This window comes from Caretta caretta, chromosome 10 (genome assembly GCF_965140235.1).
Source record: "Caretta caretta isolate rCarCar2 chromosome 10, rCarCar1.hap1, whole genome shotgun sequence".
Classification (NCBI taxonomy): Eukaryota; Metazoa; Chordata; order Testudines; family Cheloniidae; genus Caretta; species Caretta caretta.
This window is the reverse complement of record NC_134215.1, coordinates 40,125,461-40,139,605: the sequence shown is the minus strand read 5'-3', so window position 1 is coordinate 40,139,605 and position 14,145 is coordinate 40,125,461. Positions and strand designations below refer to the sequence as shown.

General features: G+C 48.3%; 1 protein-coding gene across 1 annotated transcript in view; it reads right to left on the bottom strand.

Annotated features, from left to right (window-relative positions):
- The window catches only part of STOML1 (stomatin like 1), a 15,987-nt gene extending 1,842 nt beyond the window's left edge, over positions 1 to 14,145 (bottom strand). The window contains exons 1-7 of the mRNA XM_048867607.2: positions 13,998 to 14,145; positions 13,183 to 13,289; positions 11,602 to 11,751; positions 8,109 to 8,312; positions 7,278 to 7,512; positions 6,223 to 6,441; positions 1,870 to 4,466 (exon numbers count right to left, since the gene is read on the bottom strand). Of these exons, the coding sequence (XP_048723564.2) occupies positions 4,264 to 4,466; positions 6,223 to 6,441; positions 7,278 to 7,512; positions 8,109 to 8,312; positions 11,602 to 11,751; positions 13,183 to 13,289; positions 13,998 to 14,145 (1,266 nt within the window). The 3' untranslated portion in view covers positions 1,870 to 4,263. The remainder of the gene's footprint in view (positions 1 to 1,869; positions 4,467 to 6,222; positions 6,442 to 7,277; positions 7,513 to 8,108; positions 8,313 to 11,601; positions 11,752 to 13,182; positions 13,290 to 13,997) is intronic.

Below are 14,145 nucleotides of genomic sequence, written 5' to 3'. Positions count from 1 at the left end.
TATAGCTGTGTCAGCTGCCAGCTGAGAGTTCTGCTGCAGGCCTAGCTTGCTCTTGAGGATGTCTCAGAGTTGCATGGTAGGGCAAGTCCTCATCTTCCTGTATCTTTTAAAAGGATTTGGTGCCAGGAAAATGGACTCATCTATCCTTGGTGTACAGCACATTAATTATTAATAAACATTTCTACTGTATAAGTGCCCAGAGGTCAACCACGCTGGGCCCCATCATCCTAGACCCTACAATCTCAAAGCACATGCAGAGGCAGGGATCAGCACCTCACAAGATGTACCTGGCAGATCTTTGTAGTCTCCATATTTTCAAGCTGAACATTTATTTTAGATCACAGGAAACAACAAAAAACAAACAATTGTTCCCTTAGAAAGTGTGCAGAGAGAGAGTGGGGATCCCCCCCTTTCAGCATGCTGCATGAGCTCTGCAATGCATCCTGGCAGACAGCAGAGCTAGAGAAATTTAAAGCTGCAGTACACCAAAGTTACGTAGCTACAGATACCACAAAAAGTGTTCATTAGCAATCCCTAGCTCTCATGTAGCGCATTTCACCCATAGATCTCAAAGCACTTCACAAAGGAGGGCAATATCACTATCCCTATTTTACAGATGGGAAAACTGGGGCAGAGAGGCAAAGTGATTTGCCCAAGGACACCTGCAAGTCAGTGGCAGAGCCAGAAGTAAAACCCAGATCTCCTGAGTCCCAGCCCAGTGCTTTATCCTCTTAATGTATACAAATGATCAGACCACTACAGTCAGATAGCTAGTTACATGTAACATGTTTATTGTAGATCAAGAATAAATACAGAGGAACTTACAAAATAAAGATATGTACATATACACACCCACATATATAGCTAATCAAAAGTATGCAAATCACTTTGAAGCACAAATTAGACCAACCACTGAATTCTAACCACTTGTGCATGGAAGTTCAAGAACTTCTAGGGATCCTTAGTCTAGGACATTCCCGAAAACTCCTTCTCTCATCCCTCCTCTATAAATTCTGTGGCCCAAAGTTTGAGAAATGCCTTTGTTTTCACAGGCACAATTTTTCACTTGCAAATCGTGGGTGCAAAAATCAACAGAGAACAGGGCTTGTCTATGTGGAAGTTACTACATGGCAAACCAGGGTGTGAATCTACACACATTTTGGGACTTTTAATGTGCTGTAGCAGTGTCCACACAGGGATGCTGCACTGTGGCAAGCTAATGTGCTGTAGAGTCACACCTTGCCATGCCCTGCAGTAATGTTCCATGTGGACAAGACCTAAACATCCCTTTGCACCAACAAATCAAGTCATTAGATGACTAGCTGCAGTGCTGGAGCACTGCAATTCTACCTCTCCTGCTGGAAGAGAGTGGTTTATTTTTTGTTGACAGGAACACAATGCCACTCAATGAGATTCACCCGACAGGGCAAGATGCCCAGCAAGATGGATGGGATTTTAAGGGTTTAGTTGCCCAAATGTCCCCATTCAGGGGAAATGTGTCAGGATTCCCTCCCCACTCTGAACTCTAGGGTACAGATGTAGGGACACACATGAAAGACTCCCCTAAGCTTATTTCTACCAGCTTAGGTTAAAACTTCGCCAAGGCACAAATTCTTTGCCCTTGGAGGGTATGCTGCTATCACCAAGTGATTTAACAAAGAATCAGGGAAAGGACCACTTGGAGTTCCTATTCCCCCAAAATATCCCCCTGATCCCTTACACCCCCTTTCCTAGGGAGGCTAGAGAATAATATCCTAACCAATTAGTTACAAAGTGATCATAGACCCAAACCCCTGGGTCTTAGGACAATAGAGAAATCAGTCAGGTTCTTAAAAGAAGGATTTTATTTTAAAAAAAGGTAAAACTTACCTCTGTAAAATCAGGATGGAAAATAACTTTACAGGGTAACAAAAGATTCAAAAACACAGCAGAACTTCCTCTAGGCTTAGTTTCAAAGTTACAAAAAACAGGAAAAAACTTCCCTCCAGCAAAGGAAAAATTCACAAGCAAAACAAAAGATAATCGAACACGCCTTGCCTCGCTTTTACTTACAATTTTTGTAACATGAGAGACATTTAGGATGGTTTATAGGAGAAGGAATTTTCTGACCTCATGCTTCTCTGCTGCCCAAGAAAACACACAAAACAAAGCCTTCCCCCTGGCCCAAGATTTGAAAGTATCGTCTTTCCCCATTGGTCTTTTTGGTCAGGTGCCAACAAGGTTATTTGAGCTTCTTAACCCCTTACAGGTAAGGAGGAATTCTAAGCTACCCTTAGCTGTATGGTTATGACAACATGAAACTCCTGTGGACTTCAATTAGGGAGTAACACAAATTCCAATTGGCGGGGTGGGGGTGGGAGGTTCTGTGCACCCACAAAAACAAAAGCGTGGGTTGAAACCCAGCTGTGCATCAAGCCTTTCACCTGATGTTTTTCCTCTTCTTGAGATGAGTCATAGATTGTAAGCCCAGAAGAGACCATTAGACCTCCTGCATAGCACAGGCCAGAGAATTCACCTAGGTACGCCTGTGCTGATCCCAACAATTTGTGCTTGGCTAAGCCACATCTTTCAGGAAGGCTTCCAGGCTTGTTCTGATGGTACTGAGACCTGCAGAATTCACCACTTCCCTTCGGAAGTTTGCTTAGACCTGACCCATTGGTACCCAACCCCCACCATCAGAGCTTTGTGCCAAGCGGATTTTCATAGAATCATAGAATCTCAGGATTGGAAGTGACCTCAGGAGGTCATCTAGTCCAACCCCCTGCTCAAAGCAGGACCAATTCCCAATTTTTGCCCCAGATCCCTAAATGGCCCCCTCAAGGGTTGAATTCACAACCCTGGGTTTAGCATTGCTGGGTTCTCAGTGTGGCCTCTCGCACTATCATTCTGCACTCCCCCAGGGCACTCGTGTTTGGAGGGTGTGACACTCTACAGCCCAGGGGAGCGCCCTGTAACCCACATATTAATCATTTTGTATATAATTGTGATATTGCATATAAAGCATGCCATGTAAGGTAGCATGGGAAAAGTTAAGATCTGCTGAAACCCACTGTTCCATCTCAATATATATATATATAATTGGTGCATATGAAGTTATGAGAATTGTGTTGTATGGTTGTCACTAAAATATGCTGTGGGTTTGGGAAGCACCCAGATACTAGCTCTCCAGAGACAATAACTAGGGGGATAACCAATGCCCAGGTAAGTGTTGAACAACCATCAACCACCATTGTCCAGCAAAGGAGCTACAATGCAATGACTCACCTGTATAAGGCCATACCAGTGGAATTGCTTAACCTTGCCAAGTGGTGACTCAGCAATGCCCACCAGACATGCCTGGACTTGTGTTCTCCAAGCATATGGACTAAGGGCATAAAACAGAACACAGCCACATGCTTGGCCTTTTCTTTTTCCCCCACCTATGCCGCAAGCAGTAAGGAGAAGACTGAAGACGCCAACAGAGGAGACTAGCCCAGGTTTCAAGGGTGAAACCTGTGTACTATGAACTGCAATATCCAGTGGGGTGAGAAAAACTGCTTAATCTAGATGTTTCCCAGTCTAATAGGATTGAGAGTTTAGGCTGTGTGCTTATATTTTCTTTTCTTTTGGTAACTAACTCTGACTTTTTGCTTACCCCTTAAAATATATCTTTTTTAGTCAATAAACTTCTTTTACTGTTTATCTTTACCAGTGAATTTGCTTGAAGTGTTTGGTAAATCTGCTCAGGTTTGCAAAGGCTGGTGTATATCCACTTTCCATTGATGAAGTGGCAAACCAATTAATAAACTTGCACAGCTTGTCTTCAGCAGTGCAAGATGGTATATTCCTGAGGTACAGTGCTGGGAGCTGGGGGGATTTGGCTGGTGCCTTTCTCTGCAATTCATGAGTGGCTCTGGGAGCATTCATGCAATTTAGCTGGGTGTGGGGCTCCACATGTGGTTGTGCTGAGTGATCACAGCGCCTGGAGGGGTTTGCTGCTTGTCATTAGCAAAGCATTGTGAGAGACAGACCAGGCTGGAGAGTTAAGGGGGCACAGCGGTCCCACAGTCCTAGGCTGCACCCGAGGGATCCCGTCACAGAGGGGATTTGTCTTCTTTCTCCTCTGTGCAATGATCAATATCCCCAGTGCATGAAACAGAGAATAGAAAAGCTTGAGTCCTCACTCCCTTCACAATTAGATGGTTCTCCTGCCAGATTCTTCAATTCTCCTGCCTTCTCACACACGCACACATGCATGTGCGCATGCACACACACATTCTCTCTTTATCTACGTTGTTTCATTGCCTTGAAGAGCTCCTCTAGTTTCAGGGCAACGCTCAGGTCACCCTTGACACGCAACCTCCCGCTCATGTAGGCACTCAGAGGGTGAAGTTCACCTGAGAAGAAAGCCTGCAGGTCATTTTCCATCATCTCCAGAATCACATCAGGGTTGCACTCAGGGTCCCCATGGCCAATTCGCCCACTGCCTGTAGGGCATGGATATATGGGAGGGAGAGAGAAAGGGGGGATCAGTACCAGGGTTTCACATCTAACACCTTGGGGAAGTCAGAGGCCCTTTGTGGTTGTTTTGTTTAATGAAGTGAATTTAGCACTGGTGAAAGGAGACAATCCCCTCCCTCCAGCAGCAGGGCAAGCTTCTCCCTACAGTGCTCCAGCAGCATCCCAGATGGGAAGGGATATCCTCCTCCACGCCCTCTCTGCTGAGGGCACCAATAAAGGTGCCAGTTAATGTCTAGGATGATGGTGGGTTACTGAGCAACGTGGCTGCCCATCAGCTAGGAAGTGGAGATCACCCAGACAATGTGCTTTAGGCCAAGCTGCCATTGGAGGGGAGTGTCTTCCTGCCACCTTGGGCTAGAGGTGGACAACAACCAGCAATCCCACACCACAGTAATTGCTCATTATGCAGATGGGCAGGAGACATATTTCTGTTTGTAAAATTTTCCATCTAAATGGTTTTTTTGAAGGAATATTGGGTTTTTGCTCTCCACAGAGAACTGACTTTTTGTTGAACCACCAAATGCCGAAAAACTGGAACATTTTCAGCTGCAAAACCAAAATACTTCTATTTGGAAATGCTGCCGCAGTGCCTGATAGGAGTTGTAGTTCGGGCGCTTCATGAGCCTATTCTTCCTGTGCCAGCCAGCCTGGACTTCATCTCCCATGATGCACCATGGCCATGCAAGGCATGGTCATGGAACAGTGTGGTATCATGGGAAATGTAAAGCTATGTGCCATCCCTGTGCACCCTTTTGTGGCTGGATGTGACACTGCAGGTTAGCCCTACCTTATATTCCCCATTTGGTGTCAAAATGTTCCCCATAAAGGATCTGAACAAGTGCAAGCCAAAAAACAAGCTAAACAGAGTAAATTTGCTTCCTTTAATAAGCTCTCACCTCAGACCCTGGCTCACAACTCCTCAGCTAAAAGTCCTCACAGCAAGGTGTCAGAACCAGGCACCTCCTACTGGGCTTGAGTACTCTCCAGGCTGATTGATGGGTTCTGCTAGGGGTGCCTGAAGAGAGTTAGTGGGCCTGTTTTTAAGCTCAGCAGCAGGTCGCTGGCTGCTCAATGCTGGGCCCGCAGCTGTGATGGTTTGTGCTCCAGCCCATGTCCCCTTCCTGGCTCCTGACTCGGGCTCTGACCTTTTGCCCCCTCAGCCCAGTTGTAACCACTGAGCTGGACTGCCAGTGCCCAGGCCCCTGACACAGTCTCTGAGCCTGGTCAGGTTCATCTTCTGGAGCCTAGGAGAGAGAGATATCACCACCCCTTGCAACCTGGATTCCTTCTAGTCCCATGTCCTGCTCAGCGTCCTGTTTCTGTTTAGACAGCAGAGCAGGGAGCTTCCTTGATTATATCCAGGCTGTTCTGGTTGTGAGTTCTGGCTGACCCATGCGATGCTACACGCCTTAGTAGAGAACGAATCCTACCAGGAGCCTGTGTAAGAGAGGGGACTGGGGTTGGTGATATCACCTCCCTGCCAAACTACAACTCCCAAGTAGCACGATTTCAGAACCAAAATATTTCAATTATTCACTGAAAAGTTGAATTTTTCCATGGAATTCCCCCCACTCCACATTTTCCAACCAACTCTACTAATGAGTTCAGCTCTGTGTGTGGGGTATAAAGACCATGCACATGCCTGCACCCACACACAACACAGCTCAAAGTCCTCACCCACCAAAGTGCCTCCCAAACACAGGGAGAATAAATGGCAGTGACCTGCAGTGAGATCTATGAAGTAGGTTCTCCGCGCACCACTCGGAAGTATGATGTTGAGCTGGTAGGAAGCTCTGACTGAGCCAACCAAGAACTCAGACAAGAACAGCTCCAGAGCTGACAGCAACTCCTCAGGGCTAGGTTTCCTCCTGCTGCTGCTGCTACTGGTGGTGGTGATGGTAGGAGCTGGTTGTTCTCCCTCATTCACTGTCACCACGCTGTCTGCTGGGGACAAAGGTGTCAAGATGGGTTTGGGGGCGCCAGGCTGATTGAGATGAAGTTAGCTGTCAGCGCAGGAGTGGCAGGGAACCACAAGCCACTGTCCAGTAAAGCTCTGATGAGCGGTCAGAAAGGAGTCCCCTAGTCCTTCCTGTCCATCCAACCTCTATCAGCCACATGTATAGCACACGAACCCGCATCATATCTGGGTATTATATTAACCCACTACAACATAAAAACAGAGAAAAGAGGTATTGTGAGTCCTGTTCTGAGAGTTAGGATGATCCAGTGGTTAGGGTACTAGTCTGGGACTAAGAAGACCCAGCTTCAATCCCCTGCTTTGCCACTAGTTCCTGTGTGAGTTTGGGCAAGTCCCTTAACCTGTCTGTGCCTCTATATACTGGAGATAATAGCACTGCCCTACCTCTCATGGGGGCTGTGCGGCTAAATACAATAGATTGTGAGGTGCCCATATACTAGGGCAAGGGTCTGAGAAGTACCTAAATATACAGTCCTTATTTAATCTCTTCTTCCTGTCCTGGTGACCATGAAAGAGAGATTTGGCAACACTCACTGCACACCAGCATCCAAGATACCAATTATCTCCCTCCTCTCACAATGGGAGGTTGCCACGACTCTCAGCTGCTGCTCTATGGTCACTTCTGGCAAAACTTTGTCACCAGAGACATGGTCTGTCCCACTCGGGATCTGAGAGACAGATTCATCCATTGATGCCTATAGACATCCTGGCTGTTTAAAAGCCAAGCAAAGACTTCTTGTTTTGTCCCCCGGAGGATAAAAGCAGAGCACGTAGCAGGCGTGGGTGAGGAAGGCGTAGCCAGGCTGGTTACCTGTCTCAGGACTAGCTGCTGCTGCCACTGCCACGCTGTTGCTAAAGAAGTGAGTAGCCAGCTGCTGAATGGTGTTATGTAGCCCTTCAAACCCAAGGATCGGGGGTGTCATGGTCAGAGGTCCAGACAGACTCTCTTGGGAGGGTTGTAGCACTGCCTCTAAAATCAGCTCAACCCGATCCACTTCCAGGCCCCAGGACTTGGTCATGTCGTTGATTTCAAGCTAAAAGACAATTGGCAAAGCAAAAACCAAAAACATCCCAGTCAGATCTGGGTAAGTGCAAAGCAACAGACTATAATGGAGCATGGAAAGGACCCCTTCCACTCTGAGCTCTGGCTGAGCAGGCTGCATGGAAATAGAGAGGCCCCCAGAGCATGCTCCATTCCCTCCTTGTAGTCCTGAGGTTGTCTTCTGTGTATCTGCCTTATCCCCCTTACACCTGGAAGCCCCTCGCTTGGTTCCCCCTGAGGCATTCTGCCTGCCTCTCCCCTGTGCAGGTGTAAGGACCCCAGACTGCCCCATAGGGGCTGCATCTCCACCCTATCCTCCTGCACACTCCAACACACCTCTGGCTCTGAGACACAGTGAAACCTTGAGAGTCCACATAGTCTCTTGGGGGCAGATTCAGGGTGAAGCAGCTATAGTTTCCCTCCTTGGTCATTATTTCCATGTGTTACATAGCTAGAGAATTAGGGATCCAGGTCCTTGTTTCACATGAAAGGTTTCCTGCAGCTGGTGAGGCACAGACTGCAATGGGGTGCTGCATTGCCCATGTCACAGTGCAGGAGCAAGGCCCAAGGTCATAAGCAAACTCTCACCAGGAGCTGGTCCCCAATCCGCAGCTTCTCCGTCTGGATCTCCCTCAGGTTCTTCTTCAGCAGGGTCTTGTTCATGGCATTTTGGGCCATCATTCGGGTGGCTGCATTCAGATCCTTCACCATCATGACAGACAGCACAGGATCCCACACCCGGAACTGGATATCAGCCCCCATGGAAATCATGGCTCCATCCTTGGTGGTCGGCTGTGCACAGAAGCTTTAGCAAGAAGGGCCCAGATCCTCCAAGCTATTGATTCAATGGAAGTTAGGTGCCCACATACCTTGGAAGATCTGGACTGCTATCCCCCAAACTCTGATTCCTGACCAGTGAGACATCCCTGATTCATTTAAACAGGCAAAACAAAACGTAGGAAAATCCCACAAAAACCCCACAAACCTTCCTCCACAAATCTCAAATCAAACCTTATTTATAGAGTTACAAAAACCCAAACAAGTTAACTCCTTCTCCTTCATTTCATGCATCATGGCTAGGGCCCTACAAAATTCACAGCCATGAAAGACGCATCACGGACCATGAAATCTGGTCTCCCGCCGTGAAGTCTGATCTTTTGTGTGCTTTTATCCTATATTTCACAGATTTCAAGGGGAGGCCAGCGTTTCTTAAATTGCGAGTCCTGACACAAAATGGAGTTGCAGGGGGGTTACAAGGTTATTTTAGGGGGGGTCCCAGTATTACCACCCTTACTTCTGCACTGCCTTCAGAGCTGGGCGGATGGAGAGCTGCAGCTGTTGGGCAGGTGCCCAGCTCTGAAGGCAGTGCCCCGTGAGCAGAAGCACAGAAGTAAGGATGGCAATACCATACCATGCCCTCCTTACTTCTGTGCTGCTGCCTGCAGAGCTGGGCAGCTGGAGAATGGCCGCTGTTGACTGAGGGACCAGCTCTGCAGGCAGCAGCACAGAAGTAAGGGTGGCAATACCATACCAGGCCATCCTTACTTCTGCGCTGCTGCTGGCGACAGCTCTGCCTTCAGAGCTGGGCTTCCAGCCAGCAGCCACCACTCTCCAGCTGCCCAGCTCTGAAGGCAGCACCATCGCCAGCAGTAGCATAGAAGTAAGGGTAGCAGTACTGCAAGCCCCCCTACAATAATCTTCTGACCTCTCCCCCGCCCCCCACACCCAGCACCCAGAACTCCTTTTTGGGTCAGGACCCCAACAATTACAACACCGAGAAATTTCAGATTTAAATAACTGAAATCATGAAATTTATGATTTTTAAAATCCTATGACTGTGAAATTGACCAGAATGGACCGTGAATTTGGTAGGGCCCTACTGATGGCACTTCTTGGTCCTTCTGGAACCAGATGCCAGCGCAACCAAGAGACTGTGCTAAGGGCTCCTTTTGTGTAGTTTCCACCCCAAGCAGACACTGGAAGTGCTCAAGATTTCACCAGGCAACCTGTCAGTGTGAGCCTTCTGGATGAATTTTGCTGCTTTGGGTGAGTATCTGAATCAACTTTAAGGTGCTTGTCCAGACTCTACGCCGTCACAGGATCACCCAGCACCAATGAGGGGGGCAAGTTCTACCCCCTCCCTCACCCTGTGTCTGTCTTGTCTATCTACATTGTAAGATTGCAGATGCAGGGGCCATCTAGTACTCTGTGATTGTCCTGTTCTTGTACAATGGGGCCCCATTCTTGGCTGGCCCTTAGGCACTGTCATAAAGAACATGATTATTATTATTGATGTAAGCAGGGTCTAAATGAATTCTTCCCTGACAGCTAGCTGGGAGCGGGAGAGACTTTAGGTGTGTTCATGTAAATACAATTTGCTCCTACTTTGCTTAGATATCCAGCAGATAGAGTGGTGTGTTGCTCAAAGTAATCAACTTTGGCTGGTGTTGGGTTACAAATCATTTTAGTACTGAATGCAGGGGTAGTGAAATGCTGTTACCAATATTGTCATTATTGTATGAATAAAGGGGAGCAGAACTGTGCTTAACCTGTCCCAAATGAGGGGGTCACCCTCAGCTGAACAGACCTTGTTAAGCCAGGGCTCAAATGCCAGAGCCCTGTGACAGTAAGAGGAGTGGGGACAGGTGTTGTAGCCAGGAGGTGTGAACCCTCCCCAAGAGTCCTCCCCAGAGTGGTTTAACCTGTTCTTCTGTACTGTTAAAAGAAAGAGCTAAACAGGCTTCATTAGGAGCCTCTTTGTTATTTTAAAGGCTCAATCAGAGCTGAAATCAGTTATGGGGGGACTGTGTTCAGCACAGAGCTGAAAATTACTAAGAGACTGATGTGCAGAGGTCACAGCAGAGAAGCAGGTGGTAACAGAAGGTGACTGATAGTTGGCTGGTGAACAAGTGGCTGGTGAGGCAGTGAGCAGAACAAGCGACTGGTGGGACAGCCAGTGGAGAGGAACCATGGCTGGTGGGGTGGCCAGCCAAAGCAAGTGCTCAGATGGTGGAGCAAACATGGTGCTTTCTTCCCCAGGTGGGAACTGAACTCACACAGATGCACCTCTGAACTCTGGGTCTTCTCTGAACAAGGACAGCCACTGTGAGTGGGGTATGGTGAGGGAGCAGAGAGGGGCACAGAAAACGAACTTTTGGTTGTAGAACTCAAGAACATGAGGCGGAAGGCAATGCCCCACGCACACTGGGGTGGGTGTCCTGCTCACAGTTTTATGATTATGAATCCCGCTTGTGCCATTTTCCCTAATTAATGTTGGGTGACTTCCCTCCTTTCATTGACACTCAAGCTCTGTGCTTGTGAGTGGGGAAGTATTGCCTCTCAGGTGCGCCCAGGGTGGTGTGTAATTTTCCCAGGTTACGGGATGGGAGCTCAAGCCAGTTCTGTGTTGCATCGATGGAAAGGAAACCCTAGATATTGAACCCGGCCCTGGTTGCTGCTGGTTCCACGTGGCAGAAGGGTTACATTAACAACATCATCTCAATTTCAGATCTCACAGATTTGCAGCTAATATTTTTTGTCAATGAGACATCTGTCTACATTTGTCTTTTATCCATGGCTCAAACCCCCACCCCCGCCCGCCCAAGGTTGGGCTGGTCTAAACCACAGCCAAATTCTACAAGAGTAGTGATTGTGGGTGCCTACCTGGAGATACCTGAAAAGGACCTGATTTTCACAGGTGGATGCTCAGCACTTTTGGAAAAGCAGGTGTCACTTACCTTGGACACCCACAAATTCAGGCACCCAGAACCACTGGTTAATTTTGAAAATCTTGGCTCAGCATACCCCATGGCAGGCTGTGCGGAAGGAAAACCCTAGCCTGCGATCTCATGATATTTGGCCTCAGTTCATCTAAAAGGTTTGTGAATCTGTACTACAGTTTTGCAACTGGAATGAAAGCCCAAAGCATGCAAGATTCAGCATGTGGCTTTCATTAGGAAGGTTTGCAAAGGTCTCTACCCTGATCTCTTCAAGAGGGTTGCAATGGATGACCAGACTCATCAGAGAAGCTGCCACATCGCATAGCAAATCGCATAGAATCGTAGAAATGGATGTAGCTCACCTTACCCGGTGGCACGTTAAAGGCTCTTGTCCTCAAGTCTACTCGTTGCCAGTGATCTATGAACGGCAACAGCAGGACCATGCCTGGAGCCTGGGGGGCTCGGATCCGGCCCAAGCAGAATACAATCATTCGCTCGTAAGCAGGGACTATCTGGAAAGGAAACATTTAAACCAAATAGACAGGAGGAAAAATACACACTGGGCACTTTAAAAAAAAGTTCTTTTTTCTGTCTCTACAATGCCTGGGCTTAATGCACAGTGCTCCCTCTAGTGGTTGGCTTGGCAAACATAAGAGCCCCACACAGCTATGGAGCTCATCCTTTTGCACCAACAGTAAGGGTTTGTGCTTCTGGTGTGGAGCTTGTGGGATCAGTCCCCAAGGACAACCATGGGCTCTGCTGCATCTGGGCATGATTCATTATATTCATATCAACTGGGATAAAATGAAAAACTACTGAGATCTCTGTAAGTCATTTGACTCCACCTGCGAGGTATACCCTTCTCTGGCAGGTGACCCCAGATGTTTGGTTGTAAACTCAATACTCAGTAAGCTGAGCAGAATCCCATGGCCAGATGATGCACGCTACAGGCAAGCTGCGCTCCTCCAACTCCCACTGGAGTCAACAGGAGTCAAGGGTACATGGCACCTCTCATGGGGCTGTAGCACATGACTTATGAGGAGAGGCTGAGGGAACTGGGATTGTTTAGTCTGCAGAAGAGAAGAATGAGGGGGGATTTGATAGCTGCTTTCAACTATCTGAAAGGGGGTTCCAAAGAGGATGGATCTAGACTGTTCTCAGTGGTAGCAGATGACAGAACAAGGAGTAATGGTCTCAAGTTGCAGTGGGGGAGGTTTAGGTTGGACATTAGGAAAAACTTTTTCACGAGGAGGGTGGTGAAACACTGGAATGGGTTACCTAGGGAGGTGGTGGAGTCTCCTTCCTTAGAAGTTTTCAAGGTCAGGCTTGACAAAGCCCTGGCTGGGATGATTTAGTTGGGGATTGGTCCTGCTTTGAGCAGGGGGTTGGACTAGATGACCTCCTGAGGTCCCGTCCAACCCTGATATTCTATGATTCTATGATCAGGGGATCCCCAACTTTGAGATGCCACAGGCTGCACTGGCAACTTTCCAGTAACCTTCAGCTGCATTTACCCTGAATATACATTTACACAAATTTTAATAGTAGAAAATAAGACACTCCGCCCTTCCAGTCCCCCAGGAGAGCCTCTTGCACTCACACCTGGACCATTGCACCAGTGGCAGCCTTTGCGCTACAGGAACTACTGATGTTACACTCGCTATGGACTAGCAGGTGGGTTGGCTCTAGTCTGGAGAGCTGGGTCTCACTGGCAGCGCAAAGGGAATGGCCTAAGGTGAAGATAATGCTGCCTCTCCCGTCAGTTGGCTTTTATGCCATAGGTGCCCACTAGAGAGGCTGCAGCAGTACACAATGCATTGACCATGCAGCTACTTAAGGACATTCCAAGCAGCGAAAAGGGCATCGTTGCCTTTCCCCAAACTCTCCCCCTCCCACCACCATCTGTATTTAGGAGTAAGGACCAGGCATTATTTCCCACTTACTTTCAAGACAAACCATGAGGAGATGGGGAAGGTGATGACCATCATCAGGAAGGCCAAAGACGTTACAATCCCATGGCAAATCCATGACAGCCAGCCCTGGGAGGAACCTGTAGGAGAGAAAGAGAGGGGCAGGGAATGAATTTGGAGAGAGCAGCAGCTCCCCCGATCCCTCAGCATCACCCATAGCTTGGTCTCAGGCCCATGGCCTTTCCCTTGTTTCAAGGCACACCTGCAGCAAACCACAGAAAGCAATGCTGGGATCTCGTAGGCAACTCATGGATCCACCCAACGACTGTAGTCACAAATCTGTGCCCCGGTGTCCTTCAGCAGCATTGCCCTTGAGGGGAACGCCATAAGCTGCAAGCTGCCCCAGAGACAGAAGGGGCTGCCTCAACCTCATTCTGCTCTGTTACACCAGCCTCAACCCACTGAAGTCAGTGCAGCGACTCCAGATTGACACCAGCACAACACAGTACAGTATTTGTCCTGGGGTCTCTTGCTCATGATCAGTGAATGTCCATACACCTAACAGCATTCACGGAAGGCCACAGGAGATGATCCCCAGCCTGGACTCCTCCAGCCTGCCTCCATCTTGGACTCTTCCAACCCCTGAATCCCCAAATAACACATCCATAGGGCCTTATTCTGCTCTGCCCAGCACAAGCCAGGAGTAACGCCAGGGCAGCCGTGGAGCTGCACCCTGCGTAAGGCTGGTGTGAGAGAGGCCAGTGTTTGCAGGGGCTATAACCACCAAGGTGAATGGTGATGCTTGGGCCAGCAGAGAAGGAAACCTTGCTCCCCTGTCCTGTACTCACCTTTCGTATGCGGGATCTGGCCCCATGGGTCTTGCACATGCCCAAAGGAAAATAAGCTCTTCTGAGATCCATAGAATCCAATGCTGGATTGCTGGAAATGGTCAAAGTCCCCCAGTGGAAGAGCTTGATATCCCAACTGGCTGAACAT